The sequence below is a fragment of the Ziziphus jujuba genome, chromosome 9 (assembly GCF_031755915.1).
Source record: "Ziziphus jujuba cultivar Dongzao chromosome 9, ASM3175591v1".
Classification (NCBI taxonomy): Eukaryota; Viridiplantae; Streptophyta; class Magnoliopsida; order Rosales; family Rhamnaceae; genus Ziziphus; species Ziziphus jujuba.
The window spans coordinates 13,947,902-13,973,149 of record NC_083387.1 but is presented as its reverse complement, the minus strand read 5'-3'; the positions used below and the strand labels follow the sequence as shown (position 1 = coordinate 13,973,149).

The window sequence follows — 25,248 nt, the reverse complement described above, 5'->3', positions numbered from 1 at the left end:
ATTTCTTCCCTTGAGGAATCAAGAAATTTTAGTGAGATTAGTTTGAGTGAGCTTATCAATGCCCTTCAAGCAACTGAAAAACAAAGAGAGAACGAAGGAGTATTTAAGAAATGCTTTCATGTCTAGTTAAAGCAAAAAGAAGAACAAAAAGAACAAGAACAAGAACAAAGGAGGAATCGACTATGGAGTTTTCAACAACAATAACAACAAATTCAATAACAATAATAAAGAGGACAACAACAAAACTATGGGGGTTATCCACCATGCTTCCATTGGCAGAAGCATGGATATGCACCAAATAAGTGCTTTTAGAAACCGGATGCAACTTATGACAAATGTGGGCAAAGAGGACATGGTGGCAAAGTATGAAAGCAATGACAACAAGCAAATGTTGTGAATGAGGAGCCAAGACCTTATTTGTGGCTACATGCCTTAAAGGTACAAGTAGTGGTCTTGGATGGTTGGTAGATGGTGGTTGCTCACATCACATGACTTTTGGAAAAATCAACTTTGTGGAGCTTAACGGATCCTACAAGAAAAGGGTGAAGATTGGAAATGGAAGCTTCATGGATTTAGAAAGAAAAGGAGACATCTCATTGAACACCAATAAATGTATAAAACTTATCTAAAATGTTCTATATGTGCATTTGTTGTGTGAAAACTTATTGACTGTTGGACAATTGGTTGAAAAGGGATATGTTTTGAACTTTGGTTATGATGGTTATTTGATATGGGATGCTTTTGTAAATGAGGTGTTTAAAAGTTGCCTTAAAAGATAAAAGCTATAGGTTGAATTTACTAGATAGTGAATAAGCTTTGAAAGGCAAAGTTGAGTCCATTTCTTAATTTTGGCATAAAAGGCTTGGTCACTCTAGTTATGGTGCAATGAAGAATACCAATGAGTTGGTGAATGATATTCCCTTAATTGATGATATGAAAAATGTTTATGAAGTTTGTCAACTTAAAAAGTCCACTAGGTTGCCATTTCTTAAGATCGGTTCATGGAGAGCAAAGGAGAAGTAAGAACTTTTTCATTCGGATGTGTATGGTCCTATGAGTGTGTCTTCCTTGAGTGGTTGTAGATGCTTGCTCACCTTTATTGATGACTACTCTAGAATATGTTGGGTTTATTTTCTCACACATAAGTCACAAGTTCTACAAAAATTTATGGAATTTAAGAAGTTGGTTGAAAATCAAAATAGGTACACTTTGAAGTGCTTGAGGACCAACAATAATGGTGAATAGACTAGCATAGCTCTTGAAGATTTTTACAAAGAAAGTGGTATAATTCGTCAATTTACCATACCATACATACCACAACAAAATGGTGTGTGCGAAAGGAAGAATAGAACATTGATGCAGGTGTATGATACATGAAAAGAACGTGCTAAAGAAATTTTGAACTGAGGCTATCTATGCTAGTTCTTACATTCAAAACCGATGCTTCACCAAATCCATTGAAGGCAAGACACCCTATGAGTTATGGTTTGTAGAGAAACCATCTTAAATGTTAAAGTGCTTGGTAGTATGTACTTTCTTCATGTTCACTCACACATGAGAGATAAGTTTGACAAGAAGGAAAATGTGGTGTTTTTGTGGGATATAGTGAGGTTACCATAGAGTCTATAACCTAGAGATCAAAAAGCTTGTGGTAGCTAGACATATGAAGATTAATGAGAATGCAAAATGGGATTGGAGTAAGGAGGAGCTATTGGTGAATGAGGATGAGCTCCGGTTTAAAGAAGAAATGAAGAAAAAAATGTTGAAAACAACAATGATGAAGATGACAATAATGAAGATAATGAGGAAGTTGATGACCTACTCCAAAAAACCATTGGAGCCGATTTGGAAGTTGGTGATGATGTTAGAGGGTAGAGATCCTTGTTCAAGATTTATCAAAGGTGTAATATTGCACTTAGTGATCCTATATATGTGCAAGAAGCCTTGATGAAGAAAGAGTGGAAAAAAGAAATAGATGTGAAAATGGAGATGATTAAGAAGAATAAGACTTGGTCCTTGGTTACTAAACCGAAAAACAAGAAAGCAATTGGTGTCAAATGGATCTTTAAAACTAAATACAATCCAGATAGCACCATTTGCAAACATAAGGCAAGGTTGGTAGTCAAGAGTTATGCACAACAAGTCAGAGTTGACTATAGGGAGACATTTACACATGTAGCAAGAATGGAAACCATTAAACTCATCCTTGCTCCTTCGACTATCAAGTAATAGAAAATGTTTCATTTGGATGTGAAATCAGCATTCTTGAATGGTATTGCAAGAAGAAATGTATGTGAAGCAACCCAAGAACTATGTGATTCAAAGGCATGAAGATAAAAATTATAAGCTTCACAAAGCCTTATATGGTCTTAAACAATAACCTAGACCTTGGTATGGCTACTTACTTAGACATGGCTTTAGAAGGAGCTAAAATGAACCCACCTTGTATGTAAGGATTGAAGGAAGCATGGTAGTGGTTTCTTTGTATGTAGATGACTTGTTGGTCACGATGAGGACCTAAGGAATGTGGATAAGCTAAGACATGAAATTGAAGAGGAATTTAAGATATCTAGGATAGGTCTTATGAATTACTTTCTTGGTATGGAAGTAATACAATCCCAAAGAGGAATATTTATATCACAAGAAAAATGCATAAAGATCTCTTGAAGAAGTTTAATATTGAAAAATACAATCCAAACCTATAATATAATTATAAATAGAGGAATCCTTATTTAAAGTTGAAATGTGACTTTAAATTATCCCAGAATTGTACAAAATAGCCCAATATATTATATAACAATAAAAGGGAAATCTTTGAAGATTGAAATGTGATTTTAAGCTACCCAAAAATTTTACATGTTTGTCTTCGATTATATTGCTTAAAAAATTGTAAATAGCTTCCAAAAATGAAAAGGTAGATTCAGTAAAAATAAATAAAAAATGAAGAGGTAGATTAATCACATCCAAATTTAACTAACAAATGAATCAAAGCCTATAAAAAAATTACATAAATTAATGTAAATATCAACATGAGAACACGTATGATTGATTTTTGTATTCTTGCTTTCTCTTTCATAGCAAATGGAAAGACTAGCTGATATTTAATGTTTTTCTTACTATTCTCTCGATACACTCAAAAAAAAAAAAAAAGTGTATAAATGTTCAAAATGTGGTTTCACATGGAAACAATTGAACACAATGTGTGTAATTTTTTTACGTTTAAGTGTTAGTGGTAGTTAAAATTTGTTTGGTATATATCTACAAAGTTAAAAGGGAAAACAAATTGAACACAAGTACAAATTGTATGCAAAATAATATATGTTAATATATTATTGGTTTATATATTTGCATAATTTAAAAAATAAACCTTTAAATATATAAATAGATAAATAACTAATATATTATCACATTATTTGACAAATCATTTTGTTGATATTTTAACAATTTTTGAATTATTATTTTTCTTTTAATTTTATAACTGTTTATAATGTCTAAGAAACTATAATTTCAACTACATAAACTTGGGATGAGCAAATTATACCTATTTAGGTAGAAAAAAATTAGAAAAAAAAAATTAACCTTGTTAACAATTGACATCTTATATTGCAAAAATCTGTTCTTATTTTTTCACCCAAAAAAAAAAAAAATCCGTTTCTTATTTAATGAAACTTGTAGCTGCAATAAGGACATTTTCCAGTCTTTCACTGCTATTTTTGGTCAAATTTTAAAGTTTATGAGAAGATTGTTATATGTTTTTTTTTTTTTTTGAGCAAGATCGCTATATGTTTGTTAGGCGTTAGGTACACTGGATGTTAATCAATAAAATAAACTATAATTTTTTTTATCTGGTCATAATCCTTTCGATGTCGTCGGCTTCTTCGATTGCAATGTGTGAACCAATGAAACAAAATATTTAAATATAAAAAAGATTTGAAAACAAAATTTTCACCGATCCGTGAGCTCAGCTTGTTGGCATTGCATATTTTTCTGAATTGCAGGTCTTGAGTTCGAGATTCACCATTCGGTAAACCGAAATTAAAAAAAAAAAAAAAAGAAATTAATTAAATGAGCTATTCTAAAATAGCTCTGTTTTTCCATTCCAACATCGCTTTTTCTGTTTTTTTTTTTTTTTGTTGCCTGTTTTCCATTTATATTCCGTATTATTTTGTAATCAGCCACACATAAATACAATGATAATCATTAAAATTACACCGTGACAAAAAGGAGGAGAGAGAGAGAGAGAGAGATGAAATTAAGCTTATCTTAAACAGAATTAACCTTATCGTAAACAATTTTTTTTTTTTGCCAACAAACGTATAGTAGCTATTACTTAAGGTTTCTATGCGCTAGATTGTCTCTCTAATTGCATTTTCTACCATCATATTTCAAGAAAAACAAATCCCTCCTCCTTTTTTTCTCCATAAAATTTCTACGTCTTTGTTTTTTTCTTCCCCCCCTCTTTCTGCCAAACAATATTTTTCAAGCAGAAACTTGGAGCAAAAAGTGTTGTCTGCTGGGATTCATGATCAAGAAAAATAGGTTAATTGTTTGGTTAAAAATGAAAAGAGTATATATAAAACATTAAGACATGAGTTTTCTATCTAAAATAATCCCTCTAGAGGAATTATTAGAAGAAAATATATTCAATTACTACAAAATAACTAAATTTATTTAAAATATTTTCCTTTCTTTCATTTTTCATTTTTATACTCATAAAAGATAAAAAGTAACTTTCCATCTTTCATTCATACCAACAACAAAAAAACAACAACAACAAAAATTTCCATGTCTTTTTCTCTTCCATTTTTCGTCTTTCCGACTTTCCATCCATCCTTCAAAACAAGGGCATAGGCTTTTAGACGAGAATGAATTGTTGAATGTTGGGTGTGAGACATTTACTTGGTAATCTCCCTAGAAAAGGGAGGCTTTATTGAACCTTTGACATCAATTTTTCCATTGATTTCCTCCAAACGCCGCTCATGCAATGGCTTATCAACAACATCACCAGCTGGCAAATTCTTGAAATTTTTCTCAGTCAATCACATTTGGTAGCATCCTTGGGGACTCCATGCTGCCCAAATTACGATTCCTTGTACGTGAGGATGTGATGTTCTTAAGTTCGTAGCTGCCCACGTAAAGGCAAGAAATAACAACTCCCTACCAAGGATTCTCGTATTATTATTTGTTACGAAATTGGGAGAAAAACAAATAGCAACGAAAACAAAGAAAGCGAAGAACAAAACACACAATTTACGTGGAAACCCTTGACGGGAAAAACCACGGGCAGAGAGAAGCAAATCCAATATCGAAAAATTGGTACAAAGGTGAGCAAAATTGCGCGATATCCTAAAACCCCAATTACAGCCGAAAAACCCCAAAAGCATCAAAATATATATTGTACGGAAGACACCTTAAAATTGAACAGGTCCGTAGCCTAGAGCCCCAAATTTTTCTCCAAAATTAGTCTCACCAAATGGGTCGCACCGCGAGCTTTTCTGGTCGGGTCAACAAAAATTCGGGTCACTAACTCTAACAATCTCCACCTTGACACGAATTCCATATAAAGAATGAAAAAAAAAAACATACAAAACTCCAATCTTCGATAAAAGTTGCCATCCTCTTCCACAAAAGCCCCTAAGGGCAAAGCTCAACAACAAACACCAACCAAGTCCAAGCAATGCTCAAACTTGGCTACTGGAAGTGCCTTGGTCCTCATGTCAGCAGGATTATCATGAGTACTCACCTTGCTGACAACAATATCTCCACGAGCAATAACATCACGCACAAAATGATACCGAACATCTATATGTTTTGTCCTCTCGTGAAACATCTGATCCTTAGTGAGATAGATAACACTCTGACTATCACAATTGATGACCGTACTCTCCTGCTCAGAGCTCAACTCACCTATCAACGCCCTTAACCAAATAGCTTCTTTCACCGCTTCAGCTATAGCCATATATTCAGCTTCTGTAGTTGATAGTGCAACTGTTGCTTGCAAAACAGACTTCCAACTGATAGAAGTATCTCCAAGAGTAAATACATAACCAGTAGTGAACCTCCTTCTATCAAGGTCCCCAGCAAAATCTTCATCAACATATCCACTTACACCCTCCTTACTTCCACCAAACTCTAAACAAGTGTTAGTAGTGCCTCTCAAGTACCTTAGAATCCACTTGACAGCTTGCCAGTGTTGTTTGCCAGGATTAGCCATATACCGGCTCACAACACTAACAGCATGTGCAATGTCAAGACGGGTACACACCATAGCATACATCAAACTACCAACAGCACTAGAATAAGGAACATGTGACATATACTCAATATCTCTATCCGACTGTGGTGACATATCAGCAGACAATCTAAAATGAGTAGCTAATGGAGTACTTACAGGTTTAGCATTCTTCATTCCAAAACGCTCCAGAACTTTCTCAACAAAAGATCTTTGAGTTAAGAAAAGTTTACCTGCAGATCTATCTCTCTCAATCTCCATACCAAGAATCTTCTTTGCCGCTCCCAAATCTTTCATCTCAAACTCACCACTCAATTCTGCTTTCAATCTGTTGATAACGGATTTCTTCTTGGCCACTATCAGCATATCATCAACATAAAGCAACAAATAGATAAATGAGCCATCTTCCAACTTCCTAAAATACACACAGCTATCATATTGGCTTCTAGAATAACCATGGCTAACCATAAACCCATCAAATCGCTTGTACCACTGACGAGGGGATTGCTTCAAACCATACAAGGACCTTTTCAACAAACACACATGATCCTCTTTTCCTTCAACCTCGAAACCTTCGGGTTGCTGCATATAAATTGTCTCCTCAAGCTCACCATGCAAGAAAGCGGTCTTCACATCTAGTTGCTCCAACTCTAAATCATGCATAGCAACTAGCGCTAAAAAAGCACGAATAGAAGTATGTTTAACGACAGGGGAAAATATATCATTAAAATCAACTCCCTGTACCTGTGAATACCCCTTCGCTACTAAACGTGCTTTGTACCTCGCATCTTCAACACCAGGAATGCCTTCTTTCTTTTTGTAGACCCACTTGCATCCCACAATCTTCTTACCCTCTGGAGGTAATGCCAACTCCCAAGTGTGGTTCTTATGAAGCGACTCCACCTCTTCCTGCATAGCAATTAACCACTTTGCAGAATCCTCACATGAAATGGCTTCATAATAGTTGCAAGGATCACTGGGACTCTCGATCTCCTGTGCTGCAACACAAGCAAAAGTGACATAGTCAGCTAAACTAGAGGGCTTCTTGATCTCCCTGCGAGGTCTATCCTTGGCAATCGAATGCTCCTGCACCTCCTCAATTTGCTCTTCTTCCACATGAGTGGGTGTCTCAAATGGGCCTGAAACTGAACCATTCTGTGAAGTACTTACTTCCTCCACCCTAAACTCCACCTGCTTTGGCACACTATCTGAAACAACGAGCTCCTTTTTCGGATGCAGCATTGCCATCTCATCAAACACAACATCCCTGCTAATCACAACCTTAGATGACTTTGGATCAGGAAGCCAAACTCTGTATCCTTTTACACCCTGCGGGTAACCAAGAAATATGCCCTTCTTCGATCTAGGCTCAAGCTTACCATCATTAACATGAACATAGGCAGGGCATCCAAACACCTTCAAATCTAAATAATTAGCAGGTTTTCCAGACCATTCCTCTTCAGGAGTCTTGCAATTGATTGCTGCCGATGGAGAACGATTCACCAAGTAGCAAGCTGTAGCAGCTGCTTCTGCCCAAAAGTCCTGTGCTAACCCAGAATTCGACAGCATGCATCGGACTTTCTCCATAAGAGTTCTGTTCATTTGCTCAGCCACACCATTTTGCTGCGGAGTTCCTCTAACTGTGAGATGTCTAACAATCCCTTCGTTTCTACAAAACTCATTGAAAACACCATCACAGAACTCCAATCCATTATCTATACGAAGGCGCTTCACCCTTCTTTCCATCTGCTTCTCTACCAAAGCTTTCCATTGCTTGAAGATAGCAAATACGTCATTCTTGTGCTTCAAAAAATATACCCAGACCTTCCTGGAGAAATCATCAATGAAGGTCAACATATATCTGCCACCACCCTTAGAAGCAGTACGTGCGGGTCCCCAAAGATCTGAATGAATGTAGTCTAGAGTACCTTTGGTTTTGTGAATTCCAGTACTGAAGCTAACTCTCTTCTGCTTCCCAAACACACAATGTTCATAAAACTCCAACTTCGAGATACTCCGATCACCAAGCAAACTCCGTTTGCTCAACATCGCCAAACCTTTCTCACTCATATGGCCCAATCTCATATGCCACAAACGAGTAACATCCGAATCTGACATGGACACTGAAACAGCAGCCGACCCCATTACCACAGAACCCTGTAGCCTGTATAACGTACCAACCAGGCTAGCTTTCATCACCACCAAAGCACCCTTCAGAACCCTCAAAACTCCACCTCCACCAGAAAAAGAACAACCAGATTTGTCCAAAGCAGATAAAGAAATTAAATTTTTAGACATATCTGGAACGTGACGTACCTCAGATAGTGTTCTGATAATTCCATCATGCATCTTCACCCTTACAATTCCAATGCCGATGACACAGCAAGGATAATCATCTCCCATCAGCACAACACCTTTATCCACCGGAACATAAGAAGAGAACCAATCCCTATGGAGACAGATGTGAAACGAACAGGCTGAATCCAAACTCCATCCCTGCTTGCCCGAACTATCCTCAGTCACTGAATAAACATCTCCATCTTCAATTTCCTCATGTTCGACACTGGCTTCGGCATGTTCCTTACCCTTTTCATTATTTTTATTCTGAAGCTTACGACATTCAGTTTTGATGTGCCCTTTTTTCTTACAGTAGTGACAAATAAGGTTTCTGAACCTTGACTTCGATCTTGGCCGACTACCACCATTGTTATTTTGATCTCTAGATGATGTTCTACCTCTAACAATCAAACCCTCTCCTCCGGAACTCCCAAAGTTATTGTTATCCGAACTGCTGGTCAACTCCTTATCAAACAACTCCTTAGAATATAAAGAAGCTTTCACGTCCTCCAATTTTAGGGTTTTATTACTGTAAATCAAAGTCTCCCTAAAATTTTTATACGACGGAGGTAAGGAACGCAATAGCATTAGGGCCTGATCTTCATCATCATATTTAATGTCCACGTTCGCCAGATCCAACAAAATAGTAGAAAAGTCATCTATGTGTGTTTTAATAGATGTACCTTCAACCATAGAAAGGGTGTATAGATGGTGCTTCGCAATCAGTTTCGTTGTGAGATTCTTTGTGATGTACAAAGATTCCAACTTGTCCCATAAGTCCTTTGCTGTCTTCTGATCAAGGACCTCCCTCAAAACTTCATTGGACAAGCATAGCTAAATGGTGGATAGGGCACGCTCATCAACCTCGGCTTTCTTTTCGGCATCCCACGAAGACGGCATCTGCTCCTTGCCAACCAACGCCTTGTGTAAACCGTTATGTATCAAAATCGCCTTCATCTTAACTTGCCACATGGAGAAACTCATGTTGCGCTCAAATTTCTCAATGTCGAACTTTGTTGTCATGATCGAAAAAAAAAAAAAATTCCCAAATAGATCGACGCGGCTCTGATACCACTTGTTACGGAATTGGGAGAAAAACAAATAGCAACGGAAACAAAGAAAGCGAAGAATAAAACACACAATTTACGTGGAAACCCTTGACGGGAAAAACCACGGGCAGGGAGAAGCAAATCCAATATCGAAAAATTTATACAAAGGTGAGCAAAATTGCGCGATATCCTAAAACCCCAATTACAGCCGAAAAACCCCAAAAGCATCAAAATATATATTGTACGGAAGACACCTTAAAATTGAACAGGTCCGTAGCCAGAGCCCCAAATTTTTCTTTAAAATTAGTTTCACCAAATGGGTCGCACCGCGAGCTTTTCAGGTCGGGTCAACAAGAATTCGGATCACTAACTCTAACATTATTATTATTATTATGACATATTTAATTAAAATCATATTTGCATTACCAAACCCCATTAGGCTATACTTCTTCTGTAGTATAAACTACTAGAAAGATTCATCAGTAATTTTGACTACTGCCCGCAGCCTTGAAAGATTTTTCAAAGACTTTCAGATAACTCATAAAATTAAGGTGTCATTTGTTAATGCCATTAGTTTTTAGTTTTTCTTTTTTTTTCCAAGTATTAATTAATAATATTTATTATTATTCAATATTTTAAAATTTTAAAACAAATAAAATTAAAATTAAAAACCAATATAATTTAAAATTGTATTTAATTTGGTGATTATAGTTAACTTTTTCTCTAAAAATTATATTAACATAGATGTCTCACAAACTCTAAATAACACTTAAAATAAACAAATTAGACATAATTATGTAGAAAAAATTTTAAAAACAAAAAATAAATACCAACGAATGGCACCTAAATAATATATATTCAAATGGCACCTTAGTAACATGGATTTCTTAATGCCTTTGGGAATCTCGAATCCCCATTGCATCAACAAACCCATGCACTTAGATCTCATGTTCACAAATATTTAAACTGAAAAAAAAAAAAAAAAAAAAGTTGGGTCAAAAGCAAGTGATTCAACGGAGGGGTTCCACATTCAAGACAAGAAGCAAAGAAGTCAATATTTCAATTTTTTAATTTTTTAAAACATTGATGGGGTAAAATGGGACTTCGGTGTAAAATAGCTTAGTGGGTTGGGTAACTTTCATTAAAGCCCGATCTCAATGGTATTGGGTCAAGAAAGCCCTGGGGCTTTGGATGTCTCAATTAAAGAGAATATTTGTATAAAATATATTTTAGAAAGGAGACAAACACCGATCCTCGGGCTCAGTTTGTTGTCATTGGACACAGTTGAGAATGGCAAGATCCTTTGTTCGAGACTCTATTGGTGACGAAGAGAAATAAAAAAAAAATGAGCTATTCCAAAATAGCTCTGTTTTTATTCCATTCCAAAATGGCAACTTTTTTTTTTATTTATATATAAAAATTAAAGTAACACCAAAATAGAGATAACAAAAATTAATATTTTCATTTCCAAAAGAATATATGGTAGTTATTGTTTTAAGTTTTTTATGTACTAGTTTATCCCTATGATTGCATTTTCGGCCATCACATTGCTAATCTTATATAAAATTTGTACCTCATTTTTTTTTCATTTATTTTATTTTTATTAATTATCCAAAATAGCAAATTTTTTTTTTTCATTTATATATAATCATTAAAATTACACAAAAAAGAGACATATGAAAATTAATGTTTTCATTACCAAAAAAATATATAGTAGCTATTGTTTAAGTTTTTTATGTACTAATTTATTCCTATGATTGCATTTTCTACCATCATATTGCATAAAAATTATACATAAAATTTGTACCTCCTTTTTTTTTTTTTTTTATTATTTCTCTGCAAACAATAATTTCTTAAGCAGAAACTTGAAACAAAAGTGTTGTGTGGTGGGATTCATCATCAACCTGTGATGCCACACTCAAGCTCTGAGACAAGAATGAATTGTTGAGTGTTGGGTGAGAGACTTTAACTTGGTAATCTCCATGCAAAAGGGAGGTCTTATAGAAACCATGGCCATCAATTTTTCCATTGATTTCCTCCAAGCCCCACTCACGCAATAGCTTATCAACAACATCACCAGTTGGCAAATTCTTGAAATTGTTATCGGTCAAGCACATTTGGTAGCATCCTTGAGGACTCCATGCTGCCCAAATTACAATTCCTTGCACTTTTGGATGTGATCTTCCCTCTCTTAATATCTGCTCCAAGTACGTCGCCTGCCCACGTAGAAACAAGAAACTACAACTTGTTATTACGCAACGATTCACTCTGTCTTGCTCATTATTGTCTCATTCTCCGTCTCATTATTACTTTTATGACAAGTTAATTAAATAATAAAAACACAAAGAGCAGCCAAATTAACCAAAATAGAAGTCTTTCTTTTTTTTTTTTTCTTTTTTTTTTTTTTTTTTTTTTTCTTTTTTTTTTTTTTTTTTTTTTGCTTTAACCTGGTTAGGACTGCTTTTAACATCTACTTCTGTAAGCCAAATGGGAAATCCTGTTGCAGCAAGAGTATCAATGGAAGATCTTATATAAGGAAGATTAGGAGGAGTAGTAAAATGGGACTCAAGGCCAATCCCCAAACGAATATTCCCATTGCCAGGAAAACTTTTGATCTCTCTAAGCTTTGCAAGGTATTTAGCTGGTGCTGATGACTGATCTCCTGGTTCCTCTATAGTGCTGTACTCATTTAAGAACAATGTGGTAGTTCCATCAGCTTTGGAAGCCAAATTATAGAAAACCGACGAAGCTGTATTACCAATCTTGCTCTCGAAGAAATTGTGGTGCAAATTTTCATTTACAACATCCCAAGCAATCACTTGGCCTTTGTACCTGGACATAATGGAATTTAGCCTCTTTGAAGCAGCGGAAGAAAGTTGTTGCCCTGAGAGAGATTTGACCCAGAAGGGTTGGTACTGAGGATCATCCCATAAAATGTTGTGGCCTCGGACAGAAATCCCATGTTGTTTGGTGAATTGAAGCATTGCATCAGAGACTGAATAGTCTTCCTTTCCTTGATATGCTTCATTGCTGTACCATTTCATTTCGTTCTCGAACGTGGTCACTGTGAATCGCCGCGAAGTGAACCAGTTCTTATACGCATTGTTGTTGAGGATGTTCTTGTTTATAGCGCAACCAAATGGGAAACTAGATTGCTTTTGTTGGATTGAGATTGTTGCATTTGGTAGAGGATTTCCTTTTGCATCAACAACTTTGATTTTCACATTCCTCTTATGTGCCTGCCAAATTTAGGTTGCTTGTTTCGCAAGAAAACTTAAAAGAAGTACGAAATAAAAATAAATACAAAAAGCAGTGATCATCATCAAACGAAGATTTACCTTCTCGATGCTTTGATCTTGATGAGACCTCCATTGCTGTTCAGTAAAGGGTTGCAGTGAGATACTGTCGACCCAGATCTCAACCGATGTGTCATTGCTCTGAAGATGGTAAAGAATTGTCAGCTTGAAGAGGCTAAAATCTTTACTGGGGCAACTGGAAAAGAGATAGAATTTCTTTTTTTTCTTTTTTTTTTTTTTCTTTTTTCCTTTAGTTTATTGAAGACCAAAAAGGAATTTTAATTAAGGACCTCAAAATAGAGCTCTGCTGAGCCTGAAGCATTCACTGTTACGCCACCTTTGAGGAAGGACCAACAATGGGACTCAGCAACTATGGCACCAGCATGTATAAAACCAGTATTGGTTTTGAAGACTGCTGTTACAGGGACATTTCCCTTACTCACCTGTATCCAAGCTGCATCAACAAACATAACCACCAATCTAATTAACTATGCCCCCTGTCGTTTGGTACCATTTATGTTTTTTTTGTTTTTCCTTTTTTTTGAGAGATCAAATATACATAATATTATGATTAATGACTAGAAAAACATTTATCAAAATAAGTTTCATTTTATTAACAGTTTGAAATGGTTTTCAATTTGTTTTTTTTAGTTTATAGTTTTTCCTTTAAAAAAAAAAAAAAAAAAGAAAAAAGAAATCTTGTTGTTAATTTCTTTATGCTTTATAGTTAGTTGAGAAGCCTTAACTATCAAGTACAGTAAAAACCAGTTATATACAACGTGCTAATTAAAGTACAAAAATTTTTAAGAAAAAATTGAAAACCAAAAACCTACATGTTTCCAAAGAAGCCGTAAGTTACTAATTCGATTTATAAGCTGGGTTGTATCTTTGATTATTTGAAATTTTATGTTTCATTTAATTTTTAGGGATTTTGTTTACTTTAAGGAGATATTAGGTATAGCATTAGGCTGTTTGGATAATGGACCAACTGTGAATATTATGTAGCTAGCTACTATCAATCCTAACAGTTTAAGTTTAGGAAGCAGACCCAGATGCATAAAGTAGAGCACCAAAATTATATAACGGAAAAAAAGAATGTTATTATTATTTAGGTGTTGTAGGCATTTTTGGCATATTCAGTTCTCATTGAAATATTACCCCAAAAAAATTTTAAAAAATAAAAACGAAACAAAACAAAAAGTTGTCATTGAAATAATTGAGTGGAACAATATTGGTTACCTGAGAATGAATATAAATTATCCTTGTGCAAGAAAAGCTTCTGAGAGATACTATCATAGGATTGATTTCTACTATGGGCAACAATGAAGTGATTGCCATGTGATTCTCTATGTTGTATTTTGGCATCACCGAATGTGGCCCATCCTTTCAACCCGTCATCCAAGTCTGGGTTTATGATTATCCCTCCACCATATTGAGGTTTCTTAGGGTTTTGCAGACACTGAATTTGAAAAAAGAAAGAGGACAAAATTAATGAGAAATTTTGGAAGACTATATATTTTAAGATCAATTTAACTAAACTTTTTGATTTGAAAAAAAATTAAAAAGATTTAAAAAAAAAAATCTCAAATTAACCATATGCACACACGCATAAAATAGCTAATGCTTGCCTCAATGGTAGCTGAGAAATCATAGGATAAAGCATTCACTTCAAACCCTGCAAACAAACATTGATTATTTATTTTATTGCACAAACTAATCCATCGTATGTGCGGAATTGAATCTATATAAAAGCCAAAATACATGGGTATTTATTTCTTCGTCCATTAAATATATAGAGAGCGTCCAAAGTTTTGATCCTGCTATAAGGGACAGTCTAAGAGAAGAGATCATCTTTTTCTTTTATATATATATATATATATATATACAAAATCATTTGTTTGCTTTAATTACTTAGCTTAAAACGTCTAATGTTTAATTATATGTAATTTATGGATTCTATTACAAATTACATACATATTATTGGACATTATGCACCTAATAACTTATATATATATATATATATATAATCGGATGCCCACAACCTTATAAATTGATCCTTTGTGGATAGACTAATCACAGAACCACTAATTTTTGTACAATAACATGAGTTAAAATTCCCAATTCCCCGAATAATTAAAAATCGTCCATGATATGGTGAACAGTTTATATCATCTTCTTCAGTGTTTATCTGCCATTGATCAGTAAATCGTATAAATTAAAGAGGAAGATTAATCTATATAAAAAAAAAGTAATTTTATAAGCACATTACTTTACTTGGAGCATATTTGGTACCAAGCCAGGCAGCCGAGAGGGTTTTGATTGAAAAATTGGACAACCCTAACCCTTATGGGCCTCCATTGGGCCAAACTGTAAATATTTGTAAAATACGTCGATGAGGGACAATTATTGTTATTTAATCAACAAAATTTATATACTTATATAATCAAAGCAATAAAAATAAGTAATACTCGAGTAACAAACTATAATATTTTCCTGTCTAACATAATGCTAAGATAACAAGTCGCATTAGGTTTATATATTTATATTATGTTATTCTTTTTTGAACGTTCAGGTAGTATTTTTTGTAATTAATTTTCACAAAATTATTATGTATTGTTACTGTATATTGGTTTAAAGACAAAAATAAAATAAAATAAAACCATATCGAATAGCATATATATTAATATAAATTTTTTTATATGCATACCTAGTATATATCATAATTTACATTTCTAAAGTCAAATAATATATTACTTTTGATTTTAGTGTGATCGTTTGCAATTATTTTTAATTGCAGACAGAGTTTTAAAGTGAAAATATTATCATTTAAAAAAATATTTTAGAAAATAATTTTATCAAAAATCATTGTTAAAAGGTAATTTTCATACTTTAAAAAAATATAGACATCAATGTTGGAGAATTCTATGTATATATATATATATGGATACACACAAACTAACCAAATATCTTTCATACCATGGTTTTTTACTACTTTTTCCTTGCTTTGTGTGTGTATATATATAATATATTTTATTTTGCCAAGGTATGTGGATAGATCTATGACAAACCTGCATAAAAGAGACAACACAGCAGCAGAAGCACATTGTTTCTTCTCCAAGCCATCATCGCCGGAGACTATGTTTCAAAACCTGAAAACCATTTTGATAAAGCAATTATGAAAAACATATATCATGTAGAGCTAGAGAGACTAGACAGAGCTTAATGGGAGAAAAGGGAAGAAGAAGAAGCTATAATTACGTAATGGTGGAAGGAAGGGGCAAAAAAGAGATTGAGAAGCAATAACATAATGGAGTGTTGAAGCAATCCATATATATACAAAAAGATATTCACACTACGTGGCAATGTTTTTAGCTATAAAAAGAATGGGAGTTTCACATGAATAATACTCAAAATAATCATATAATTATTAGTTGTTAACAGTAGTGTAAATAGGATGATTATTAGTTGACTTTATTTTAATTTTTTATAAAATTTTTACAACAAAAAATTAATACAGGAAAAAATAAATAAATTAGGTAACAAATAGTAAAAAGAGATTAGAACATATAATAAGTTACCAACTTCTTATTTTTCATATGCTAAGTTTACTTTTTAGATTCAATTTATTAATACATATCCCTAAATTCTGGACTGGCAACTGGGTTAATTAGGAAATATATAATAAGGAAATATATAATAATGGTATATGAAACTAATACAGAAAAAAAAAATGAAGATATGTTTTGCATGTTCCCTTAATAAGAGATCAAAATATATATATTTTATAATTATACCATAAATAATGAGATTATCTCTCCAACTGCAAAAACAAAAACAACAAAGAAAATCCAAAACAAAACAAAATAGAAAGCATAAAGAGGAAGCAAAATTACTCTATGAGGACGATATGTATTTTTTTGGTAAATGAATATGGATATCTCATATAGCCTATATATATTTTATATATATATATATATATATATATATATGTATGTATATATATTATATATGGTGCAATCTAATTCTTCCAATAAATTCTATATACGTACTTTTCCAAATGGCTTGTCATGCATATAATTGTTTCCATATTTTATATGTCAAGTTATGTTCATTTCTACCATCTTTAAAAATAAAAAAATAAAAAAATTGGGAATCAATTTTTAATTTTTTTATTAGTTAATTTGGGAATCAATTTGAGAATTAAACTAATGTCAAAAAAATATAAATTAAAGGTTTGATATAGAATGTTTCAAAATTCATAAGAATTCCAGACTTTGACAGACAAATATCCAAAAAGAGCAACTGAAATTTGACAAAAACAATATATATTTTTTTTTTTTGAATAGACAAAAACAACAATTTTGGTAGGCTTTATAGCTGCAATATGATACGTGATCGAAATTCATAAGATTGCCCAATTTTAGGGATTACCAAAGCCAAAAATATCTGACCAGATATTCACGTAAAAAAAAAAAAAAAATTGGTAAGTCAAAAATTGATTTTAGAAGCTTGATTGGGAATTGAGTAGTTACAAAAGAGAGAACTTAATGCATAAGTGACATGAAAATTTTAGGAAAATACTAATTTTCATTAAAGATTCATAATTTCTAATTCACTTTGAAAAATAATTAGATTAATTTAGAAACTTAGAATTTGGCTAAATTAATTATTTATCAAGCTAATTATCAAGTATAAGAGCGGTACAGGGAAAGTTAAAGTCCTAGAGCTTTAGAATATGATATTAGTACTTGTGTATGTCATTTCTCTTGATTTATTATCCTATTACTTTAGTTTGATGTTAATATTAGTTTTAATTTAAATTTGGACTAGTTTTAGTCAAATTTGGTGTCTAAATAAAAAAAATTAATCAATAATTTTGGTACGTATTTAGCAAAGTTTTGAACATCAATATTCTATAATTGATTTTTAATTTTTATTTATTTATTTAGTTTATCTAATTGTATATAATTTATTTTTATCAAGTATTAGTTAATGGTAGAATCTATTACACATGTAAGTTAATTATATAGTTGGAAAAAAAAAAAAAGTTTACATTTTGGGAAATGGACCACTTAGCTTATTAAAAACTTCTTTTAATTTTTTATTTTTTAAAAGAAGCTCATGAAAAATCTTGGATCTTTTTATTCTCTAATATATTGAGTTGAATTATATATAAAAAAAAAATTGAATTTTTTATTTTATTTTTTTTATTGGGTGAATTGAGTTCAAGATTTCACACATAAAAGGGAGTGGAGATTGCCATCACCATGACCCTGTGAGGACAAATGAGCCAATTTCTTGTAATGGTTTACAAAGAGTGATCACTATTCTTTGAGAAGTAACCTAACTTTTAAAATTATAAAGGAAAATCCACTTGGAGACAGCGCAATGGTAAAATATAGAGTCTCTGCAGACAAAGTGGGGAACAATATATCATCCTGTAACATTCTATTTTCCCATATACATGTATCGCGATTAACTCTTCTTGGGGGTCTTGAATCCCATCCTGGAAGCAACTTCCTCGTTTTTCACTTTCCATGCCACCCAAATCAGCTGCTGAATGGGATTCTTTTACAAGCAATATTGGCCAAGTTTGGCTACAATGAAAATTAGGGGCAACTTGTGATTCAATGTGTAACTTCAGTCTCATATAGCATTCTTATTAATGAAGAAGGTCATGATATTATTATTATTATTTTTTTAAAACCATCATGGAAATTAAGATAAGGAAACCCTTTTTCTTCATATCTATTTATCCTTGTTGTCGATTTTTTGTCTTCATTGGTCTGAAAAAGTGTACAAGAAGATTTACTTGAAAAGGATGATCCAAGGCACCCCTTTGTTCACCAACGGTACCGTAATCAACTAATGGAATGCATCAATCTTCAATCTTTTCGGACCTTAATATTTCAAGTAATTGAGCTGGATGACACATTTACTACAAATCATTTTGTAGTTTCCTTTTAAAGCCCAAAACATCCATTGATCACTTAGCTAGACACTCCAAGGAACAGAAGTGCTAAAAGATAGCAAATTATATACCAAACAGCATGGTTAGATTATGTATCAATATATTATTAACTGGAAAATTAATATAATCTAAATATGAATTTTTTTTTATAAAAAAAAAAAGCCAAATATAAGCTAATAAAATATTATTGTATCATTTTGTGAATAAATTTAAGAAAAAAATAAAATAAACAATTTGGTACTGCTAGCATTATCACTTCAGATAATTATTAGCAGATTTGCTTGGAATTTGCAAGTTTACAAATTATTAATTGTATAAAGGCCTTAAGTTAAGAAATACTTTCACTTCTTGTTCCTGTCTGTTGGCATCGTGAATCATACACAATGTCCAGAACCTGAGTTCAGGAAAGGGCCGAAACAGTTAAGCAAATATGAAGTATTTCTAAAATGCCTTTCTTTTTATTCGATACTAGTCTGGAAAATATCATCCATCCCTACAAATTTAAATTATTTTCTTTTCAGCAAACATTTCAGTTACATCAAATAGAAATCATATGACTAGGTAGGAAGGAATTAACCCATCCAAATTTTTCTCAAAAAAAATAAAAAATAAAAAATAAGAGAAAAAAAAGAAAAATCCCATAGTAGTCAGAAATATTCTCTCCAAGTAATTTTCCAAATTATTTACAAACGGAAAAAGATTATTTTCACTACATTTTGGGAAAAATAAAAAACCTAGAAGATGATTAGAGAGGAGAGAGCAAAATGTGGCACTAATTAATAGAATAATTAAAAGACCAGTCAATGATTTACAAACTGCTGTTTTAACAATTTTCCATGGTGAAAGCTTACTCAAAAGACCTTGCAGTCTTCGCTTCTGTGCTGAATTTTGATTGCAAGAGAGAAGGATTATTATGTGCTTATGCCCGGAGGTAGCCCTTCTCTTCCAAGTAAGAAATCACTTCTTCAGCCAGTTCACTTGGGGAGGCATTGATTCCTCCATTATGAGTTAATACTATCTGAGAAGAAGAAGAAGAAAAGAAAAGAAAGGGGGAGAGGATTGGCTTCAAACTTCCTATTTATGCAATAACAACAAACATTTTGATACACGCCAGAATCAAAACTCAGAAACAACAATGACTGTGTACTACAAGCGGCTGACTTATGCATCGTTCTTCTGTAGTAAATCTGTACATGCATACAGGCTTATCTATAATGCAGGTATGGAAACTGTTATGGTGCTTGGAAGCAATTCCAAGGTACTGATTGAACCTGCAATTCTAGAGTTACTTTAAGTCTATGACATGTTTGTCCGATGTTATATAATTTATCTGGTATATTTTCCAACATATTATAGGTGTTCATCTTGGCAAAAGAGAGAAGGTTAGATCTTTTGAGTGCCATCATGCATAAGTCCTACAAAAGAGCTTAGATATCAGTCTCTCCTCCTAGAACCCTGTTGCTCCACTAACAATCAATAATGGCTTATGATTGGCTAATTCTCTAGTGAAATAATAAAAACCATTGATTTAGAAAATACAAAGATAACCACCACAGGAAATTCTTCCTTCAAGTTTCAACATCCAAAGTTTCAGAATAAACTGCAGTTACACGAAAGCAAGATATGGATTAACGAGCATATTTTGTCTTTATGTTTGTCAACATCCTATATATTTATGCATTTTTCATATCCTTTCTGTTAGTTCCTGACATAGTATGCATACCTCACAATTTAATGGGGGCTCATATGGATCATCAATCCCAGTAAACCCTGCAAGTCCAGATACTATTACAGATTAGTAATCACATATGGACTACAAAATTGGAAGCAACAATAAATCATTGCCATAATGCATAACAAAGGTATCTAGTTTGCTGCTAAAAACTTATTCAAGTCAGGCTACACTAATTTCCAAACACTCAATTATTTACCATTACTAATGCATATTGTAAGGTTCCCATTGCAGTTGTCAATTTATTTAGGTCCTGTTTGGGAATTATACTGGGAAGCAGTCCTTCAGGCAACTGATTTTTAGCCTTTTCAAAATCACTCCAAAACATGCTCTTAGCCCCACAAGAACATGTTGCCTATAACATTATATGATACACATAAGGATAATGTGGTTTTAAGGCATACTTCAGTTACCTGACGAAGTCTTTTACTGAGAAAGTGGAGCATCCATTGATTATTGACATATAAAACATGCACGTGCATGTGCGCCTAAGAGGAGATATCAATATATGCCAGAGTGATAGAGAGATGGCTATCTTCCAGTCAATTGAAGTAGATTCAATCATGCAGACCAGGCTATTGGAGTAAATTCCATAATTCTTAGCATGCAAATATTTTGGGACTATGTATAATCAAATAAACATGGAGAGGAAACCATATAAAAAATAATAATAAAAAAAATCCCAAAACTAAATTCACAAACTTCATAAAGGAATCAAGTCCGATAATAAAAATGTACTAGGATATCCTTATTATTTAGCCAGTGTACATACACAGATATGCATAGAGGAAGATGTGTTGGTGTGGCAAACGGAAAATGATGACACAGAATATATGTGATGGATTACAAATTCTGCAATCTTTTTTGATATTGACTTGCTATGCAGATAGTTGATATTTCAAATAGCATATCATTTACAAAACACAAAATGAATCTTAACAAGAAAGTCATGCAAAACCAGAGAAACCTTGAAATACAATCCACCACGTTTTTTAAATTTTTTAAATAAATTTCACTCTGGAACTATTATATAATGTCCAATATGCCCCTATCTTAGTTTTGTTGTTAGAACTGGATGGAAATGGACATCTGGCATACACATAGACAACTTATACGGACAAAATAGGCTTGAATTAACAATTTAGAATAAATTGACTATATGCTTAAACAAAATTAACTTGAGAATATGTTCTTTTTTGTGGCCAACTCCAAACAAATTTACTAGAAAACTAAGCAGAATTGGATATTATATTGTAATTCAAAGGTGACATTTACTCCCCACCAAAAAAAAAAAAAAAAAAAGAAAAAGTTTAAGGACTAGAGGGAGACATGACCAAAGTACCAAGCGAACTTTGAAAATAACCATAAATTAAAAAGCCACTCTGAAATTACCTTTAATCTTTCCTGCACGTGCTAGCTTATATAGACCTTTTGGGTCTCTTGCCTCACAAACTTGGATTGGCACATCCATAAACACCTGTTATAATAGAAGTTATCTAAGACATTTCAGCAACAAGAGCTTCATTTGAATCATGCAGTTCCTACTCAGTCCTCTTTTGTTTTGCAAGTTCCAACAGATAATAAAACAAATAAAACTCACAGCTCACAAGTAGTCATAAAATTGAGAAGAAACCTCAATAAAATCCCCATCTGGTAGCAATGCACGGCATGCATCACGATCCCTTCTGTATGGAGAAATCAAGCTAGCAATGCAAATGACTCCAGCATCAGCAAAGAGCTTTGCAACCTCACCTGGAAGATAAAAATAAATTTAAAGAAAAATCTATGTAGAAATTCATTACCTAAAGCTCCAAGGGAATGCTTTTACCAGAATGGTTCAAATATAAACAGCTAAACCGTTAGAGCATTAAATTAAGACAGCTAGTTCTTTAAAGTTACAGTAAAAGTACCATACACACTCCTATCAAGACTCACCAACCCTCCGTATGTTCTCTGCACGGTCTTCCATTTTAAAGCTAAGATCACGATTCAACCCATGCCTAACATTGTCCCCATCAAGTACATAAGACAGCTTTCCCCTGCGATATAAGCTTTGACTCAAAGCACATGCCACAGAGCTCTTCCCTATGATATGAATAATTTAGGAGACGAAAAAGATATAAGGTACATAGAGATCATATAGATAAGTAAACGTGCAAAACACAGACACCCCACAACTTACTTAACTGCAACAAGAATCCAGGCACAAACATTACTTTTGCTAATCTTTAAATAATCTTTAATGTAACTACGTTTTAAGCAATGGTGACCGCTAAATAACATTCTTATAAAGTTCTTATATTCATGAATTTGAATTATATATCTAATACAAAGAGCAAGTGTTTGCTGAGTAGCGGGATTTTTTTATGCAGAAAGGCATTTGATGTAGAAATGGAATGAGCACTTCGCTTCATCTGGTTCTGTTCGGACACTAGGAGAGGCAATTGAACGTCATTTCATACTCAGATAAACAGTCAAAAACTGTTTGATCCTAAATATGTTATCCTTGGCAATTTTTTCCCATCGTTGCCCTCGTATTTGTCTTTATGAATTAAAAAGTAAGGGGCTTCTGTATTTTTCTTATAAATTCTGTAATCATATTGTCCCTTCAATTATTTTTCTTCCTTGTGTAACTCCATCTTGAGCCATCACCACCATATGGTTTATTGCGCAAGTTGCAACGATCCTTTTGGATGACCCCAGAGGCAAAGGACTTCTGCAACCTCATTTCTTCATTAACTAGGTGAAGATCAACTTCACAAAGATAAATTCTTACAAAAGTAAACCGTAATCACTCAATCAAATTAAAATACAATATGGGTGTATTTGGAGTATTGTTCTTCTGTTCTATTAATATAAGTGACACTTTTTTTTCCCTTTTTATTTCAATTTTTTTTATTCAGATCATGTAAAGGAAATTGATCATCATTTAAAGTCATAGCTTTCATTGACAATTGAAGCCAAAAAAAGAAAAAAAAATTAATCAAACATCAATGAAAACGACAAAACACCTGAAGCGCTGAGACCCGTGATCCATATGACACATCCCTTTTGTTTTAGTAACTTTTGCCTTTCAACTTTGCCAACCGAGCATTCATGCCAAACAATGTTGGTTGAATTCCCAATGCCAGATAAGAGATCCTGATTTTCACCTATTCAAAAACCATATCAGAAAATTAACCTGGAAAAATCCAACCCAAATCTATGTTTCTCTATTATTGGAAAAAAAAAAATTAAGATAATATAAAATAAAAAAGAGGCATTTGTTTTTATTCGATTATTAGTTTTGAAGCAAAAGTTTTAACTTTTTTCCCACCACTTTCTCAACAGCCAAACAGCCCACAGACACAACACAAAGCATAGAAAAGGAAACCCAAAAGGAAAATAAAAAACAAAATAAAAAAAACCCAGTTCAGAGAAGCAAAGATTTGGAAGAAACATACTCGAATTCCCAGCGTGACCATTTGTATCCGTTCCGTTCATACTCAAAGCTCTCGATCCCTCCATGGCCTTAATTCTGGACAAAAGCCTTGATCTCAGATTTACAAAATTGCCACCAGAAAAGCTCACGAACCCTCTGTCGGACAAAGACGCGGACGGTCCGTACACGAGACAAATCCCCGGCGACAATGTCGTTGTCACTGTATTCCCTCCACTTGCAATCATATCTTATAATCCAAAAAATAATAATAATAAAATATTAACCAAAGAAAAGGAACAGTGAAAATAAAGGTTAAAAAAAAAAAAAAAAACTTTATATTAAAAAAAAATATTCAAGTGAATAATCGGGGAATATTGGAGGTGGATGCGCAGTGAAACACCTGAGAATAATCGCATGCGATTGTGAGGGAATTTTTGTGTTTGTCGGGTACCAGAATCCGACCGTTCGATTTTATAGACAAGAAAACACTAAGGTAGGAAACCAAAAGCGACGTCGTGTAAATGGAAAGTGAATTGATTATCGTATGGACCATTGGAATAGAAATGCAGATGAATACAGGTGATTGAAAAAAGAGAAGTCACGTGTTTCGATTTAATTGGATAATATCCAACCCGTGATCCCGATTATTTAGAAGTGGTCCCACAAAGAGACAAGCAACGTCATCTATCAACTATTTAGTAAAAAACAAACGTCATCTTTCAACTTGAATTCCAAATCAGAGAGAATTTTTGGGCTGAAAAATAAAATTTTCGTCCTCGTGTGCACATTTTGTCGGGATATTTATTATTATTATTATTTTTCTTTTTTCTTTTTTTTCTTGGTTGCTAATCATTGCTGTCCCATCTTCTACGTTTTATGCTGCACTAAGTGCTAACATCACTATCTTCCCAAAAAAAAATAAAATAAATAAGGGCTAACATCACTCGCTCACATTATCCTTCTTAAGTGGCAAAGAATTAATAAATAAATAAAGTAACTCAGAACCAATAAATAAAATAAATAAAAAGTAATATTAGAGCATGAGAGCATTGATTCTTATATATTTGGTATCAAAATAGATATTATTTAAATTTATATGGTATATATAATTAATGTTATTAATTAATTATTTTATTAGTTTATTGTTTTGAAATAATTCACTTTTTAAAAAAATTTATTTTTAAAAAATTTCAAAATATCTAATAGATGC

At 33.1% G+C, this 25,248-nt stretch overlaps 2 protein-coding genes across 4 annotated transcripts; both read right to left on the bottom strand.

The window, feature by feature from the left end:
- Positions 1-11,429: 11,429 nt before the first annotated feature.
- LOC107403378 (endo-1,4-beta-xylanase 5) lies at positions 11,430-16,200 on the bottom strand. Of its 2 annotated transcripts, XM_060811496.1 has the most exons (8): positions 16,173-16,200; positions 15,983-16,063; positions 14,543-14,589; positions 14,154-14,373; positions 13,205-13,368; positions 12,957-13,055; positions 12,066-12,857; positions 11,430-11,834 (listed from the first exon to the last, which is right to left on the bottom strand). In XM_060811496.1, the coding sequence occupies exons 2-8, from the start codon at positions 16,038-16,040 to the stop codon at positions 11,472-11,474; spliced, it is 1,743 nt and encodes a 580-aa protein (XP_060667479.1). In that variant the 5' UTR covers positions 16,041-16,063; positions 16,173-16,200; the 3' UTR covers positions 11,430-11,471. The 2 variants fall into 2 exon arrangements, with proteins under 2 accessions (XP_060667479.1, XP_015865743.4); XM_016010257.4 differs by lacking the exon at positions 16,173-16,200 and having other exon boundaries at positions 15,983-16,166.
- Positions 16,201-19,526: 3,326 nt separating this feature from the next.
- LOC107403380 (adenylyl-sulfate kinase 3) lies at positions 19,527-24,564 on the bottom strand. Of its 2 annotated transcripts, none has more exons than XM_016010258.4 (8): positions 24,439-24,564; positions 24,061-24,285; positions 23,629-23,769; positions 22,553-22,702; positions 22,251-22,369; positions 22,010-22,094; positions 20,609-20,655; positions 19,527-19,903 (listed from the first exon to the last, which is right to left on the bottom strand). In XM_016010258.4, exons 1-8 carry the CDS (start codon positions 24,452-24,454, stop codon positions 19,805-19,807), a joined length of 882 nt encoding a protein of 293 aa, XP_015865744.2. In that variant the 5' UTR covers positions 24,455-24,564; the 3' UTR covers positions 19,527-19,804. The 2 variants fall into 2 exon arrangements, with proteins under 2 accessions (XP_015865744.2, XP_024923970.2); XM_025068202.3 differs by lacking the exon at positions 19,527-19,903 and adding an exon at positions 19,910-20,485.
- Between the last annotated feature and the right edge of the window lie 684 nt (positions 24,565-25,248).